At 41.2% G+C, this 17,497-nt stretch overlaps 1 protein-coding gene across 1 annotated transcript; it reads right to left on the bottom strand.

Moving 5' to 3' along the window:
• Positions 1–884: 884 nt before the first annotated feature.
• LOC127529733 (tuberin-like) lies at positions 885–17,471 on the bottom strand. The gene is given in 10 exon segments (XM_051934326.1): positions 885–1,098; positions 4,171–4,269; positions 5,521–5,612; positions 6,702–6,780; positions 8,254–8,393; positions 10,804–10,990; positions 13,151–13,237; positions 13,690–13,721; positions 13,724–13,848; positions 17,440–17,471. Coding segments are annotated over 10 exon segments (1,020 nt in total). The 3' UTR covers positions 885–951.
• Positions 17,472–17,497: the final 26 nt, after the last annotated feature.

Genomic DNA, 17,497 nt, shown 5'->3' with positions numbered 1-17,497 from the left:
GCCAGCACTTTGACAAGGGGGTCCGCCACCATGGCATGGCAGTCTGGACTAACAAACACACCGAATTACATTCCTACCAGGGTGAAACAACGTAAGGCAGCCTAGAAAGTGACGGCTTACTAAACACGGGTGGACCTTGAGGGGGAACCCCATGCCTTCCTACTGGAGATCCAAAGTCAAAAAAGTTCATGGAACACATGTGACTGGTACTGCTGGAAAAAGTGGGTATCTGAATTCACAGATTCTTCAACTAACCAGTTAAAATATAAAAGCTGCTCAGCGGCTTAGTGTTTCTCCAGCATATGACTGCAATTTGTATTTTTTATTTTTTTTTATTTTAAATGATTTGTCCCTGGTGGGCTTAAAAATGTGAAGCAACGATTTTGGCATCAGATTAGAAAATGCAATCAGTGAATTTTCTGAAGGATACACATAGGAGACTTGAGAAAAACCCACAAGTTGTGTTCACACACACACAGTTGCCAAAGGACACAGGAGTCGCGGACCACCGGATGATCCTGTGCTCTCCAGGCAAATGTGGTGTGAAGACACCGACTTATTCAAACATGGATTAAATGCACACAAGACCACCAATGAAAACGTTCACCTATACATTTGGAGGCCACACTGCAGTCAGGCTGTGACAATGTTACCTCTTTGTACTCTGACATGGCCGTCTAGCTTGTGTTTTAAAAGGATCTCAAGAATGGCCATCGCTCGGGTGTGCGCCCATGAAGCCTTCTCACATCGGTTAAGACAGCAGACCAGGATCGGGATTCTTTACACATTGGTGTTTCTTAACTGCATGCCATCCATATCGCTGCCCACCTACCCCCCCCCCCATCATCTCCACCATCAAAGAAGCCACAAGCTTTTCACATCACTCACTTTTTCCTTCAATGTATTTTTTTTTTCTTTAAATAGAAAATTTGGACAAGGTGCACTTGTGTGTCAAACAAAGTCTGTGAAATCGTCAACTGTGGACACCAACCGCTTCCTCTGTCCGCCTTCTGCTCCAGGGCCCCCTGACGGCTGAGTGTTTTTGTTATGCACCAGGGAAATTCCGGGAGTTGGCCGAGCTTGCATTTCCTCTTGCGCCTTTAAAGAAAAGAGAGATGAAAAAGGAAATTTAACAGGAATTCTTAGGGTCACAAAATACAACTTTATCTTCTTAAAATATCTTTTCCATTCTGAGAACAAAAGCACTCTGTGTGGCACCTTCACAAATGTTGATTTCACCAGTGACACACCATACTACAGTGGTCTGTTACAGACTTGTGCACACTGCTCCCTCACCCAAAAGTGTCAGGAAAAAAAGGCGGCTCACTCACCCGTAAAGGCCTCTGTTCCAACTTGGATGAACTCACATTTGCTGCACTTCCTGTCTTTTAATAAAATCTCTCTCTATTGCAATAAAAAAAATTTTGGGAGACGACACTTTTTATCCTTCGACGAAACATTTTGGAATGAAGTCCCATGAGACGGAGACTTTTAACATGAGATTCTGTCAAGTCACGCCCTACTTACAACCATTTTCAAACAAGGCCGCGGTCCTCTTACCTCTTATTGGTGTGAATGCTTTTGTCAGACACAGTTTCTGCTCTCTCAGCTCTTATAAATTTTAATGTTTTCCTCACTTTAAGTTCCCAATTAAAAGAAAATGTATTATGTCCAAATCTTGTTGAAGAATTTCATCCCGAAGGGTTATCAACAGAAAAAATGAGTAAACGGGCAATCCTAGCACCGAGAAACAAAGTCAAACAAATTAACGTGAAACTTGTTGATCGGTTACACAGCAAATTGGTTAAATGCGTATCAATAGACTCTGCTGAAACAGTTGGTGGTGCTGGTGCAGAAGATAAAAACATCAACTTACAATATCAGTGTAGTAGAATATGTACAACCGTTAACACTGTCCGGTCTTCCACTGGCTAAATTACTGTGTAAAGAAGGATGTATCCAATAAAGGTAATGTAGTCCATCTTCACTAATGACATGAGACACCAAAGGAGATCTTGATATGCCATTCGTATTAAAACGTTAACAATTAACAAATCTCTTAGCCAAACATTTGAAAAAGTCGTTTTATTTAATACAGAGAAAGAAATGAAATGCAATATACGTTGCGTGGATGACAATGTAACACTTCACATGAAAATTAAAATCTGTTTAAGTTGTACATTCACATCCCCATACACAAGCGGCAGAATCGCTAAGAGGCTAGTGCGTAGTGCTGGCCAGGGGATTGGCAAGTGAAGCGAGCAGGGGGCAAAGCCCCCTAGTAGTATTTACTGTTCTCATGTGCTTATAATACTTAAATATGTAGAGATTACCAATTTCAAGAATACACAAACTGTGATTGCCTTCACTACACTATTGGCACGCAGACTTATTTTGCTAAACAGGAAGAATCCTAACTTTCCTCTGTTAAGTCAGCGGGTAACTGATGTTTTATATTATTTGAAATTGGAAAAAATCAAATTCTCACTTAGAGCATCTGTGCAGAACTTTTTCAAAACATGGCAGGATCTAATCAATAATATTTTAGAATAAGCTCTTAAAGCACTGAGGACGTAGATTCTCTTCCCATTTCTTTTCCTTCTCCATTTATCTTTATCCGCCTATTAAACTCATCAATTTATTTATTTTTACTCGCTTTAAGTTTTACTCCGTTGGCCATGCTCTCTTTCTCAGGGGTGGGGGTTGATTTCTTTTCAATCCTATTTTTTGTAAAAATTGACTATTTGTATGGAGTAATGACAATAAAATCAATAAAATGTATAAAAGAATACATTTTTCTGTATCAATAGCTCAAGCACCGCCTTGGTTCGGTCTCACTGTTCTACAAAACAATTGGTGTTAATTCAGACCTGTTCTAGGAAGTCAAGTTGATGTGATGCAAAGTTCATCCACCCTGGAAGAAACTCCTTTACATGGCTCTCTTAGCAGTATTTAATCTTGGGACAGTTGCACATCAGATGGAGAGTCAGAGTTTGTGGGTCAAATATTACCACTTCAGAGGAGCAGGCAATGATGGGCCTTCAATGTCAGTAAAGAATTGTCACGTCTTAGTGACTAGAAGTCATGCTAGATGAGCTTGCACTGTAGTCCATGTCCTCCCAGTCCCTTCCAGGGAGTGCCCTCCAGGTTTGCCAGAAAATACAACCGACGCAAAACTCAACTCATGCTGCCAGGAATAAAAAAAAAAAAAAAAACTACCTCCAGCCACACAGCTCAACAGAAGGCACCAAGAGTGCACACATCCCTCACCCCCATGGACATCCCTCACAAGAACCACAGGAGTCCGACATCAGATACAATATTTTGGGGTAACCCAGAGGCCTTCCTATTGTCTGCTATTAGACCCAAGCCACAACCTCAGCAATAATGACTGCTCTAAATCCCATCGACTACACCACTGAAAAAGCATACAGTATTCAGATCATTATTTCATGTTTTTATGACAGACTGGGCAAGATGTTAATAAAATTCTGGACATACGGCAGTTTATAATGACAAGTACTGTATACAAAAAAGTGTAACTACAAAAATTAAAACCATAAACATTTATGGGGGCACCTGGAAAACAAACCCTTAAATAAAATGTGTGGCAAACAGGCCATAATAATGTTTGGAAGTATCAGTGGAGCCTGAAACTTTCACAGTAAATTTATGTAGGCCATGAATTATTGTATCTGACCCCGTCCTCCCAGTCTCCATTTAACACCGATTAATAACAGAGCCGTGACCCCAGGGAAGTGGGAGAAGCTCAGCTGGCGTACCTCCTGCTGCTTAAAGAAACTGAGTGTCAAAACTTAATGTGAGACTTGATCTGAAGGAAGAGTACAAGAAAGGCAGGGTAAGCTTCGCAACAAGGGCACATGGGAGGAGGAAATAACTGTTATGGTGACGTCTAATCAACCACAAGGCTTCTAGCAGAGTTGGTCAAGTAGTCCCCAATTAAGACCCAATGACACTGTCCCAAACCAGACTGAAGAGCCGCCACTTGCTTGACCCATATGTGCCAAACCAAGATTTCAACAGAAAGAACAGTGACTAGCTGCATTTGGGTGCTCAAAAGTATGAAGCCAATCATGCTATAAACTCTGCTGCAATAAAAAGTACCTATGATAATTGTCACCCTGCAGCCTGTTCTGCTGAGCACCTTACCCGCATTCGGATTTTCTTTATCTGCCTCAGTCTTGCCAGCCACTTGGAAGGGTAGGCATCAGAAGGATTTGCTCTGTGGTGATGAACCAGGGAAGCCATCTGTGTGGGAGAATAAAAACATGTCAGAATTAATAAGATGATAAAAGGCAGGAAATAGACTGTAGAAGATTGTGGCTGGCACAGAGTAGCTTAAAGTTACTTATAGACAACACCAGCGTAACCATCGTTATCTGGCTTCACTCCCTGCCTGCCGTATTCACCTTCTCAGACATTCAGAATCGGCCTCATTATGCACAACCTCATTCTTGTCTTATGCTCCATGCATCCAACCCAGCTCAGTCTGTTCATTAGCCACATTTTAGCCCCACTGTCCATGTATTGCCTCGCTCCTAATCATTCTTGTTACCAACACCAAGTCTGCTCCACCATCTCGATTTAATAAGTCAGGACTGCATGATATTAAATTTTACTTACTGTCAAGCAGTGCTGGAAACCCACTATGGTATCAAACGAACATTTAACTTCATTACTGAACATGAAACAGAAACCTGCTGTTGCTCCATTTTCTGAGCCTATTATTTCTAACACTGATTACCATATTGGGCGGTAACTGGCAGGGACACAGGACACACTCACACATATTGTTTCTATACAGCAGAGTGTGGTTATGACCATTTCGGAGGTATCAATTAATCTAAAATACATATCTGTGAGATGTAAGTGATAATGGAAACTTCCATGTAGACAATGGCGGTGCAGGGAGTTGAACCAAAGTCCATGCAAGACAGCAGTGCTATTCACTGGACCACCATGTACAAACATGATATATATGAGAGAGACTTTATTAATCCCCATGACATCCACAATACAAGGAAAATGACAAAAACGCATTTGTTACAGATCTGTAACTCTGACAAATGGGCCGATTCTTATGAAAGAGTCAGTAAAGCTGCAATGGTCATCGAGGCCAGACTAACTAGCAGTGAAAACCCGATGTCTGCTCTCACTTTCAATGGCCTCAAAATGTCCAAGGTGGTTGATAACGTTATTTAGATATGTGCCTCTACCTCTTACAATGCAGTTCAATTTTACAAGAAGTCCTTTCTTTTTTGGCCGTCCACCTCACTGTCGGTATCTACAGCAAAATTCAACTATCTGCACGCACACACGCAAATACCACATAAGATTTATGTAAAAGGATTTCTTCACCACCTCAATGTGGGCTGTCCCAACGTTTACACACAACACTGCCTTGTAGTCATCAAAACTGTGTTTTACAAGTAGATGAAACAAAAAATATGAAATAGACAGTCAAAAACACACAGGCCAGCAACAGCTCGGCATACTCACGTTGGCATGCAGTGCCATCTGCCGTACCAGCAGAGGTAAGTTTCTGTCGGACACAATCTTCACCACACTTGTGTCAACAAGACCTTCCAAATCTGAAAGAGGAAACAATAGTGAGGTGGAACTAAAGAAAATTTCAAAATTTTAACACGGCTCCAGATCATCCTAACCTAAATTTGCATGTGTCAATAATTAAGGAGGGAATGTCAGAGCCCATAAGAGAATGTCACAACCAAAACATTCTGGGCAGAGCCTCAGAGTGGCAACGTCCTTAGGTGGCACACATGTGAATGTTAACACACACAATCATTGATATGCAAAAACAGAAAAGATGAAGCTGGCAAAACAAACAAGCAGCAGTTGGGGAAGTGGGTAGAAGCCTCAAATAGGAAGACAAATAAATGCTAATGTTAAATCCTTTGGGAATTTAATTAAACAAATAAATAAATGTACAACATAATAAGCTCTACCACTAAGGTGTCCAAAGCATACCAACGTGATATTCACCTCATACTCCACAGCCTCTGCATGTGAAGTCTCCTTACATGATGCCTGTGTGCCCTCAGCCCATCTCACACTCCTTTGTGTTCAGACAGGAGAAATGAAGTGAAATCTTCATCGCCTGACATGTAGTGCATTATTTCACCTGGACACCTATGTAACTGCAGATGATAAACCAGAGCTATGAGTTTGGTGTGTTAATCCAATAGCACCATGAGGGCCACCGTATGAATGTGTCACCCTATCAGAGGAGAGTGTTCATGGACAACCATTTCATTTTAGGGATTTGCTACTGATTGGCGGTGGTGGTGAAGACATTGATGAAAATCTCTCAGCTGTAACTGCTACAAACACTTAAACGTTACAAAAATTAAATTTGTCCTGTACTAGTGCTGACTACATGACCTGAGCCAGGGCTGCCAGCCAGTACACGCATGGTACCAGTCACATGAACATTTACAGATAAAACGTTTCTTTAGGTGCAGTAATCTCTCACTTGGAATAAAAGTGTTCTCTTTTTCTGGTTAGTCATAACTCAAGACCACTTAGGCCAGCTGTTTCCAAAGTAGTATTTAGGTGATGTTCTGGAAGGTGGTGAGGTGGCAATCATTTGAAGTTAACTGTACCATTCATCAGGGAACCAGTGGTTAGTCTACAAAGTATGTGTAGATGGAAAACCTTACCTCTTCGGCACTGAAGTGTGACTAGATTACTGCTGTAGTCCAAAGGCTTGATGATCACTTCCACAAAGTTAAATTGGCCCTGAAGAAATTAAAGCAGAAAAAAGAATTATAAACAACAGACTGAATTACACCATGACCCTTTTAATGAAGTCAGAAAAAGCAGATTAAGAACATTACAGACAAAAAATGATAAAATCAAAAGGGACCATCCATGGGCTAGCATGACCAACTGTTCAGTACGCATGTCAGCTTGGATTGAGACTTCAAACAGAACACCAGGCTGTGCTGAATGGCCTGGGCTGGATCTGCGACGTGGAGCAAAAGCTTACGAATGCATTAAACACAAACAAACGTTCACAGAGCAGAACACACTGCAAACGTCTTACTTTCTCTTTCCAGTTGCCGACTTAAGTTGGTATCAAAATTCTAGTATGAGGGGATGTGAAACTTGGTGACTGCAATCGCTACTCTCGTCACCTGAGGATGTCAAGTTACACAACTGGATTCACAGGATATGACATATTAGAAAACTCAGTGACGGTTTTCAAGTTCCAAAATATTGAAAGCTTGCCGCCTTTTCCGACAGCGAATAATGTACAGTAACATTGCGCCTAACAAAGCCAGTGCTATACAATTATGGTGAGCTGAGACAGTCTCTTTCATATTCTTCATATCTATATCATATGCATTGTACTTCCAGGTGAGTAGTCACAGTTTGTCAGCTTTCACACACACACACACACGCCCCTGTGACTTTTATTTTGTCAGGGCATGTTACTGATTGGTTGGACCGAGTCACTGTGAATGTCAGAATTAATGACAGGGGACACGGGAGCAAGACATAACTGCTTCCCAGCTTGCTAAGATTATCTAAATGAAGTTGCTGAGGAAAAAAACTTGCAATGTGACAGTGCCTTTAGACAGCCATTACAGCAACTGTAGTCCCTCGTGTGTAATTCCTAAGGCTGCAGTCGTATGGAACACAAGACTTTCAAAACGGAGGTGGACACCTTCCTAATATGGCACGCTTCATTGTCACCTCACACTGGATTTGATGGATTACTAGGCCTGCTTTGCTTTTTTTTGAGGGGTAACAACTTTAGTTATCCTGCCCAAAATATCTCACATCTTTATTTCAAGTACTTCATGAATGATTAGGAGTGACGTTAATCCTCACTTTGGTCTGAACTCATGCCTCGTGTGTCTTCAGAATTGATCCACTCAATAACATTTGATACAAGACACTGTTATCATTCTCAAGTCCATTTGTTTATTATTCAATTCAACTGGTAAAAATATTGTCAGGTCCTCAGGACAGCATCAGTTCTCGACAATTTATACAAAAACCATTTTCATACAGAAAATGATATTCCAAAGTGGAGGATATCAAGTCCCTCAGGTTAGTGGTCACAAGTTGAGGGTGACTACAAGATTGACCAATAGACCAGTGCAGCGGTGCTATTTTTGCATACATTGCACTGGACGTTTTGTGCCACAAAGTAACTAAAAAAAATTAGTTAGACAGGTATACTGTGCCAACCAGTACCAGTACCTTAATGGTTCCCAGCTTATACTCCTCGCCAGCATCATTATAGACAACGATGACAAAGTCATTGCCAATGTGTCTCTTCTTGTTGCAGCATCCTTTATCAGAGTCTCTGTTTGGCATCAGGGTAGCAATGTGAAATATGGCTGTGAAGCAGGTGGAAAACAATAAGAAATAAGAAAATTAAGAACACAGGAGCTTCAAAATGTTTCAGTATTGTTAATTATTGTAAAGAAAACCAAGATGGAACAATTGAGGCACATACCAAATAGCAATTAAAACCAACAATGGGGCCATTTAATATTAACATTTCCAGTCACAGTCTTCCACTGTTATGGGCCAAGGGAAACTTCTGATAAAATAACACACACTTGACACGGCTACTCTCACAGTTTCTCCTGTCACAAGCACAGGCCAGTATGACTAATTGTCCTTCCTGCTGTCCCGGTACTTACTCCAAGATCCATCAAAGACCAGCCGTTATCTTTTGTATTTGGCTGCCATGTATCCTCTCAATTCAAAGTCTCCAGCTGTACACTTGAATCTTCCCGGACTTGTGGAATGCAGCATGAACATTATAGAAACGTGTACAATGTGGTGCTCAATGCCCCCGTGTGACAGGTTGCTGTCAATCTTGGTGATCTGCTGTTTGCTACACTGTGTTAACACCACAGCTGTTTGTCTAAGAACAACAACAAATCAACCATTCACAACAGGAGTTATTTTATGTGGTCTCTGAAAAAAACGTTCATTTGAATAGTTTCTGACATCATAGGATAAGTGGGTGTGTCTAAAACAAATGTTATTGGGCTGGTTACATAAACTGTTATGCAGGGAATTTGAGGTTTGGCTTGAATTGTGCACTATGTCAGTGCGCAAAATGTTGCTATTCAAGTCTGATTTGAGAGAAGAGAGACAAAAAGCAATCGAAGTTTAACTGCCATGACTGTTCCAATAATAAAACTTAAGATCCATTTCAAAATACAGAAGTCATGTCTTGGTGTGGCATTTGACCTGGAGTCCAGCCTATCATCATGACCAGAGGAATTTTACCTGAAAAGACCACCTAGGAGTCATCATATTGACTTTAGACTCACTGCATGAAGTGTTTTGGGATCAGGTACAATGCCAGTTGGGTACTAGGCATGAATAAGTAGGGTAAACAGACAGACTTCCTTATATTTAAGGTTAAGCACGTCCAAAAGCCATGATTTGCAATGTAGTAAAGCAGAGAGATGAGATGAGAGATAGACATGAAAGGAGCTATATAATAGATAGATGTGAAAGGCGCTATATAATAGATAGATAGATAGTTAGTGTAGTACCTGGATGGGGGTGGTACCCAGCCGGGACGCCCGAGAAGATCGGAGGAGGGGTCATGCCTCCTCCAGACCACGAGGGGGGCGACCGCCCTGGTTATATTAGGGGCCACGGGCACAGGGCTTGGAAGCTCAACCCTGTAGGGGGCCCGTGGTCACCGCCAGGGGGACCCAAATACCTGGAGGATCCTGGACCTCATCACTTCTGCCACACCAGGGGGGAGAGGAACAGGGACACCCGGAGTGCTTCCGGGGAGACAGCCGGCATTTCCGCCACACTGGGGCGTGTTGGTGGGAGATTGCCGGGAACACACCTGGAGCACATCCGGGTGCTTATTTAAAGGGGGCCGCCTCCCTTCAGAGATGGACTTGAGTCGGGTGGAAGAGTGGACAAGGTTTCTGGAGGAGAGAAGGAGGCGGTCTGAAGATACAGAGAGAAGGCATTGTTAATTGGCCTGGACTGAGGGGTATTGGGGCTTGTGAGTAGTGAATTTGTGTAATGGAGACCCTAAATAAACGTGTGTGGGGTGATTTAAACGTGTCTGCCTGCCTGTGTCCGGGTCATATTCATAGATTCATAGATAGATAGATTCATAGATAGATAGATTCATAGATAGATAGATAGATAGATGTGAAAGGCGCTATATGATTGATAGATAGATGTAAAAGGCGCTATATGATTGATAGATAGATGTAAAAGGCGCTATATGATTGATAGATAGATGTAAAAGGCGCTATATGATTGATAGATAGATAGATAGATAGATAGATAGATAGATAGATAGATAGATAGATAGATAGATAGATAGATAGATAGATAGATGTAAATGGTGCTATATGATTGATAGATAGATGTGAAAGGTGCTATATGATAGATAGATAACAACTAGAGTAAAGCAACGCTATGCCAAAACTTTCACATGCCAGTCTAACACTGCAGGCACTTGGGAAAATTGAGCGAGAACAGCAAAGATTAAAAACTTGCGGCCTTCTGAATGTAAGGTTTGTATCTGTAACAGGAAGTCTTGACAAAGTTGCAAATGGTGACAGTTGTCTGGTAATCTAAGCACAACCCTACCCTTCAGCAAACTGTTATGGAGAACTTGAATTTCATTTAGTAAATTATATGACAGAAGAACAGGGACATATTAGGAAATAAAATCCTGTTGTGGGTTTTTACATAAGAGCACCAGACAGCCTAGGAAATGTGACAGTGAAGCATCCTATAGTGTCTTACCCTGCATGATGTCATCATGCCAACAGTACGTGAACTCCCCATCATCACCATACTGGTCCAGTCCTCCAAGAAATATCTGATCAGGGTCACAGTCTTTCAGATAGATCAGTTTTCCAAGGCCTGTCAAAAACTGAGCATATCTAAGGGAGCCATACACATTGGACAAAATGGCAACTTCATTACTGATCTGAAGTGAAGAAAGAAAAAAAAAATTCAATAGACATGTTAGGGCAGTTTCAAACACTTCACTCCATGAGGCCTAACGCAGGTCTAATGAATTCTCCCACACAGTGATGCTATGGATAAGGGAATGAACGACAGAAACCAGGACCAGGAAACAAAACTGTAATAGGCTTAGGTATGCTGGGACACGCCACATGGTTGGAGCAGACAGCCTGGCAGTACCTACTTAATGGATGGATGATTAATTTTTTTCATTTGGCAAGTCACAAAGTTAAGACAAATAGAGAGTATCTGAGCAGTTTTCAAAAAAGTAAAAAAATGAACATAATGCACATTTAAATGCCAGACATTTCATTTACTGTGTTATCTATGTAAGGGCAGGTGGGTTGAAAGCCTAAGTGGCCCCAAGGTGTTTGGTGAGGGTCCATCTTTTCAGAAGACTGGGAGAAAAATCACAAAGTCAAAGTAAGTTCACTCCATAGCTGGGGATGTTGAAGTGAGAAACAAAGAACTGTTTTAACAGAAGACAGAGAGAAGTGGTGTGGATCCTTAGACATTAAAGATGACAGAATGGAGTCTGTAGGGAAATCAAGAGTTCAGTAAAGAGGGCAGAGCAGAGTAGCGTGTGAATACTGAGGTATAGGATTCTAAATGAGTTGGAGGGAGTCAGGAAGACAGACCACTGTTAGGGAAGAGTAATAGTCCTCCGATGAGTGAACAAGAGCCTGAATTAGAAACTGAGTGGTGCAGATGCTGAACAGTACTCAAATCATAAAAATACCAAACAATTAAGTTATTGAAGAAATGATCAATGGAGAGAGAGAGAGAGAGTGAGACATATTGGGAAGCTGGCCGTGACCTTAAATTAGCTTTCTTTCAGAGGGTTAAGCCATTAAAAGATGTGTGGAATGAAAAGTTAAAGAAAGAGGTATAAAAGATCTTTAAACTTGGAATGGCTGATTTTAAGAGGACAATCATGAATCAACAATGAAATGGCAGAGTGTAAGTGTGGCTGACCTGAGCTAAACTCTAGGAGTTAAAACATGAAGGCCAAGGCAGTGATCTGCAAAGAACTCATAAGAGAAGACACAAAAGCACCAAAGAAATAAAGAATTAATGGAAGGAGAGAGCTAAACAAACAAGTGAGGTAAATGGCCATCTCCCTCAGATTTCGTGCGTGTCTGCCACACTGCTAAAGGCAGCATTCACACTAAAACATGTCTTTGACAGATTACCATTGCCAGTACCTTATAAAAGCTCTCTGAAAGAATATTATTTGGGTGGAAAAAGAAATGTCACCTTTAGTTTTACCTACAAACAGTTCAGTAAGTAACCATCTAAGACCAAATTAAAACAGAGGTACTTTGGAACATTTAAATTCTTTGGGGTGGCATGCATCAGTTCTTATTAACGGAATTTTGAAATCTAGCACTTGGCACACCCCTAACGGGCACATGAAGATTAGATCTAAGGTACAACAAGAAAAACAGTTTGATGCACAAGGGAAAAAGAAAACGCCACCAATATTTTAGCTATTGATCATTTGTTTCCACAATGAAAAAATAAAAGTTGTAACAAGCGGAAAGCTCTACCTGTGCCTCGGACAATGGCCTACGCCACTCTAACACTGGCCATTTGTATCAAATCAGTTTAATTAGCTAACACTAACATCAGCACTCCACAGAAACCTACTGCACTCCTTCCCATCACTCTAATAAGCCTTGAAAGTGACATGAAGGTGTGACAAGTCCCAGGCTACTTCAAAACTTTAACATTTTATATTTTGAATGAAGTAACAATAAATTAGCATGTGACTTCAAGAAACGGCGTCCTTATCCACCCTCAATTATGACAGCCAATAATAAAGAATGTAGCTTGAGAAAAGAGGGCTACTAAAGAAGACATGGTTGAATTCTGGTAATGAATATGTTAAAAATTGACAACTATAACACACAGTTAACAGCACTATGTATAAAAGTAACAAATGAACATGGACCATGGAAGCGATTTTAAATACCCAGTAGAGTTGTCTCTCTTTTTTCCTTTGTTGTTGTTTTTGCAGGTGTGCCCATACTTTTATATAAGGTGCTGATTTAGCAATACCACTCATACCCGTGAGATTTGACTCCAAGCAAATATCCAAGCAAACGATGGCGGTCTTTACCTGTCCTTCTCCGACGTACACAACTCCAATTTTGTGAGTATCGTAAGGAGTCATTTGGTCCAGGACTTTAACAGCTCTGTCCACAAGCTTAAAAAAATGAATACAAATAAAACATTGTAAAATCATTCATCTTGGAATTTAAACTGAAGGTACAATAATAATAATAATTCATCTATCCATCCACTTTCTAAACCAGTTTAATCCAAATTCACAGTCATGACTGCTATAACCCACTTTAGCAGCACCAGGCCCAAACCAGCAATTAACTTCACAATACAATTTATTCAATTTAAAAGGCAGTTTTCTATGTTATATACATTGAAGTTGCCCTATGTTTATATGTGAAACAGACAAACTAACAGATTCAAATGAGAACTGTAAAACAAGTACTTTACACAAGGAGGAAAAGAGCAAAAAAATGAAAGCGACTGTTAAAAGGGAAACCAACGTAAATTTACAGACCCTCAGTCCCCCCCACTAGTATGGGAAGCATAGCCCCATGGACTAAAGAGAGAAACGGGCAGGAGGACTGAACTCACTTCAGATTTGGGAAGCAGCACAGGCTTGTTGACTCGTTGCCAAAGAAAGGCGAGTGGTAAAGCTGCAGGAAAAACAAAGCTGGAAAGAAAAGGAAACGTTTGGTGAGTCCGACAAACCGCTGAGCACACAAACATTCACAGACCAGGACCTCCAAGCCTCTTCAGAGTGCACAAGGAAGTTAACCTAAAGCTTAGTAAACCTCACACACAGCTCACCTACAAAGCTAACAAGACATAAATCATTGAGACCCTCTGTGACAGGCAGCACATCAGCAGCCAGAGCTCAGGTTTCCAAACACGCACATAATCGTGGACTAAAAGGCAGCGAGGCTTGTGTGGGGCAGTGCTCGTGGTAACGCGTTAAAAATTACATGCCCCTGCTTGCTTTGCTTGCCACCCCCCCTGGCCCCACATGCTCGACACGGCATTGTGAAGAGGGGGGGGCTAAACGCAACCCAAGGCGACGTGGTCGCTCCTCCGACACCCCCTCTTAAAACGGTGATGCAATAGGAAACAAATAGTTTTTTTTTTTTTACCTCCTCTTTGCTCGATCAGCTGCTACTGCCTTGCCGCATGTTCTGCCTCTCGTGCCCCGCTTCAAACGTTTAAAAGCCTGTACAGCAGCTGTCCTTTTGTCTCACTGCCTTGTCTCTCCTCTCCTCCAGACATCCTCAAACACTATTCGATCTCTTTTCGCTGTTCCATTACTTCACCAAGTAACATTTTCCGTTTGTTTGCGCTAATGCGATCTTTACAATCATTTTTTTGAGAATTTCAAATTTTCTTACTTCCATTATCTCTAGCTCTGCCTGTGTATCGCGCCAACATGTTTGGTTTAATCTCTTGGCACAAAGTGTTCGCGGGACATTCTGATTATCACTTTCCTTATTTTCAGAATTTGCACATAGGATTATTTTTGTTCTTTTTTGCATTCTTTTCTCTCCCAACACTTTTGGGTCTCTTTTCGACGTGCTGCTCTTTCTTCTTCGCTTAGTCGTTGACGTGTCATCTAGAACGTATAAAATTTTTAACAGCTGAGAACACAGGAACAACTGAGATGTTCGATGACTGTGGTCTTGAAAATGGTTGTAAGTAGGGCGTGACATGACCGTCTCGTGGGACGTGAAAGCGTCTCTCTGTCTCGTCACCGGAAAAATGTCTTGTCAAGATTTTTTTTTTTATAATAGAGAGACAAGTGACATAACTCTTATTTTATGGAAGTGAAAATACCTGCATTACCAAAAAACAGATTTGTGCTGCTGCATTATTTTATTTTTCCATTAAGAGCCTGTAATGCTGCATGTGCTTGAAGTGACACAGCTCGTCAGCAGCACTCTAAAGTATTCAGATTATTGAGCTGCAATATAAGCAGGCTTTGGCTTGTGGCGGGTGCTTGGCACACAGGCGCTGAAGACAGCAAATGAAAAAGGCCATTCATTTTTTAATATTTCAGACATATTAATTCTATGATTTTCTGCATGCACGTTTTTGGCTTTGGTATCCAGAAGGTTGCTGGTTCGAATCCCCGTTACTGCCAAAAGATATCCTACTCTGCTGGGCCCTTGAGCAAGACCCTTAACCTGTACTTGCTCCAGGGGTGCTGTACAATGGCTGACCCTGCGCTCTGACCCCAAGGGGTATGCGAAAACTAACAAATTCCTAATACAAGAAATTGTATAAGGCGAAATAAAAAACAAAAACAAAAGTGACCATTTGATAATACACTAGCCATGTGCGCCCAACTACGTTGCGCATGTTAAAGTTGTCTGTGAAGGGCTCCCTGTTTAAACGCGGCTGCCAGTCGTGAACTGGGCCCTTCGTCGCACAGCATTACGATTTTTTTATAAGGGAAACAAAATTACAAAAGAAAATCCTTGGACATTGATTCGATAGGAACGGCCTACTCGGAATCACTGTCCGAGTAGTAATTATGTGGTGGTGTAGGAGCATTTCTGCTTCTCTCCGTTCACAGTCCGTCTCGTTCTCACGATGCTGTCATTTCCTCTCACGATCTCTTCTCAACCTTTCTCCAATCTCGCAGGTTGCTTTGTGGCAATCCAAAGAGTAAGGCAATATACACGGAGCAATGGTTAGAAAAGGGGGACACATAGGTATCCAGGCTCTTTAAAGCATAAATAGGGATCACTTCACTGACATGTGAGCAAGCCACAGTACAACTGTGAGACGCGCAGCACTCGCCGGCTACAACGTAACAATAATAATTTCCAGAACGTGCTGTTATGTTGTCATTCATTTTACCCACTATCTTTCTTTCATTCATATGTTAGGTAGGCATGTACCTTTTATCTTCGCCAATCTCATTCTCTAACCAGGCCTCAGGAGCTAACCAGCGTAACACTGTCCACCACCCCTTTCGTTATTCCGGCACATTGTTGACATCCGTGAGTAACAACAACGTACTAAACTGGAAGGTGGTTTACGCATTCGTGGAATTCGCGGACAAACAAAGATCAAGATCCAAATGAAGATTATATATAAAGAGGAGTTAATTTAAAGCACAACAATTTGTTTAGTTTGAATGTCTGTGTTCTGAGGTGTGACTGGAGTACTACAGTCTTCAGTAGTATAAGCCTGGAGGAGATTCTTAACGCAATGCCTATGTTTTAGCTGTCTCTCTACTGCCATCTAGTGCTTCTTCTTCTAATTCATTCGCGGACAAACAAAGATCAAGATCCAAATGAAGATTATATATAGAGATGGCTGAATTTTCCCTTCTCTTTATCCTCCCTACCTCTATATCCTCTTGTTCCCAGTTAAAATTCTGCTAGTAAAGAAACATCAGGGCTTGGCCAAGGAGTCAAAGATTCAAGATGGACGTTGGTTGTAAAAATGTGATAATCGTTTATGTCCCGCCCTCCACAAATCTTTCATGTTAACGTTGTTACTTGATTTCAATTAAAAACCCGACTGAAAATGCGTATCTATCATGGTGTATGCCGCTCTTTATACTGCATAATAGAGACGAGAAGTGGATGTGCTTATCATCCTGTAATTATTTCTACATTTTCAGTGTCCTAATGGAGCACATTCCAGTGGTCAGCCTCAGCCTTCCCTGTAATCAGCTTCACACCCTTTGCTAACAGCTGTGAACACTCTCTTGGAAAAATATCTCTTCTCCGTAATTTCTTACGACCTTCTGGTCACAGCTGTGAATTTTACACTCTTTTGTTAAAATAATATTTTTTATTTATAAGGAAGTCAAATTATTTTAGCTTCAGAGAAGCCCCACAGTCTGCATGTTGGACTGATTCCTCACCACACTGAGGCAGGCCTGCGGTCAGTATCTCAGCATACCACACACTGTGAGGCTGAAGCACCACAAAAAAGTGAGTTTGAACTCAAACAAATAACTCAACATACAAAAAGCTCCATTTTTTTTTTTTTTTTTTTAAGAGAACAAGTCCTCAATATTTGCCTACAGCATTATGTTAATGTCAGCAAAACTGATCAGGTGGTCCTTGCTCAGTCTCCATCCATTCAACATGGTGTGTAACTTGCCAAGACGGCCAATGTGTGTCACGATATAAACGACAAGGTGAAGGTGCAGCACCTACACATGAATTCTACTTGCATTACAAAGTGTAGATAATAGTTTTCAAATGACACCAGTTCCATAAAACTCACGATCTCACTTATTCCAATAAATGCGTCTCAGATCACAAGACATGAAAGAATCCCAGTCCACAACGGCTGGCTAATTTACAATAAAAAGCTTAAAGTTTCCTTTACCCAAAATGCTGTAAAGCATGTCGCCAGTTCATGGTTTATGTCTGTTAGCGTGCTAACT

Source organism: Erpetoichthys calabaricus, chromosome 11 (assembly GCF_900747795.2).
Source record: "Erpetoichthys calabaricus chromosome 11, fErpCal1.3, whole genome shotgun sequence".
Lineage (NCBI taxonomy): Eukaryota > Metazoa > Chordata > Cladistia > Polypteriformes > Polypteridae > Erpetoichthys > Erpetoichthys calabaricus.
Note: the sequence above shows the minus strand (reverse complement) of the source record. Positions and strands in the feature narration are given on the sequence as shown.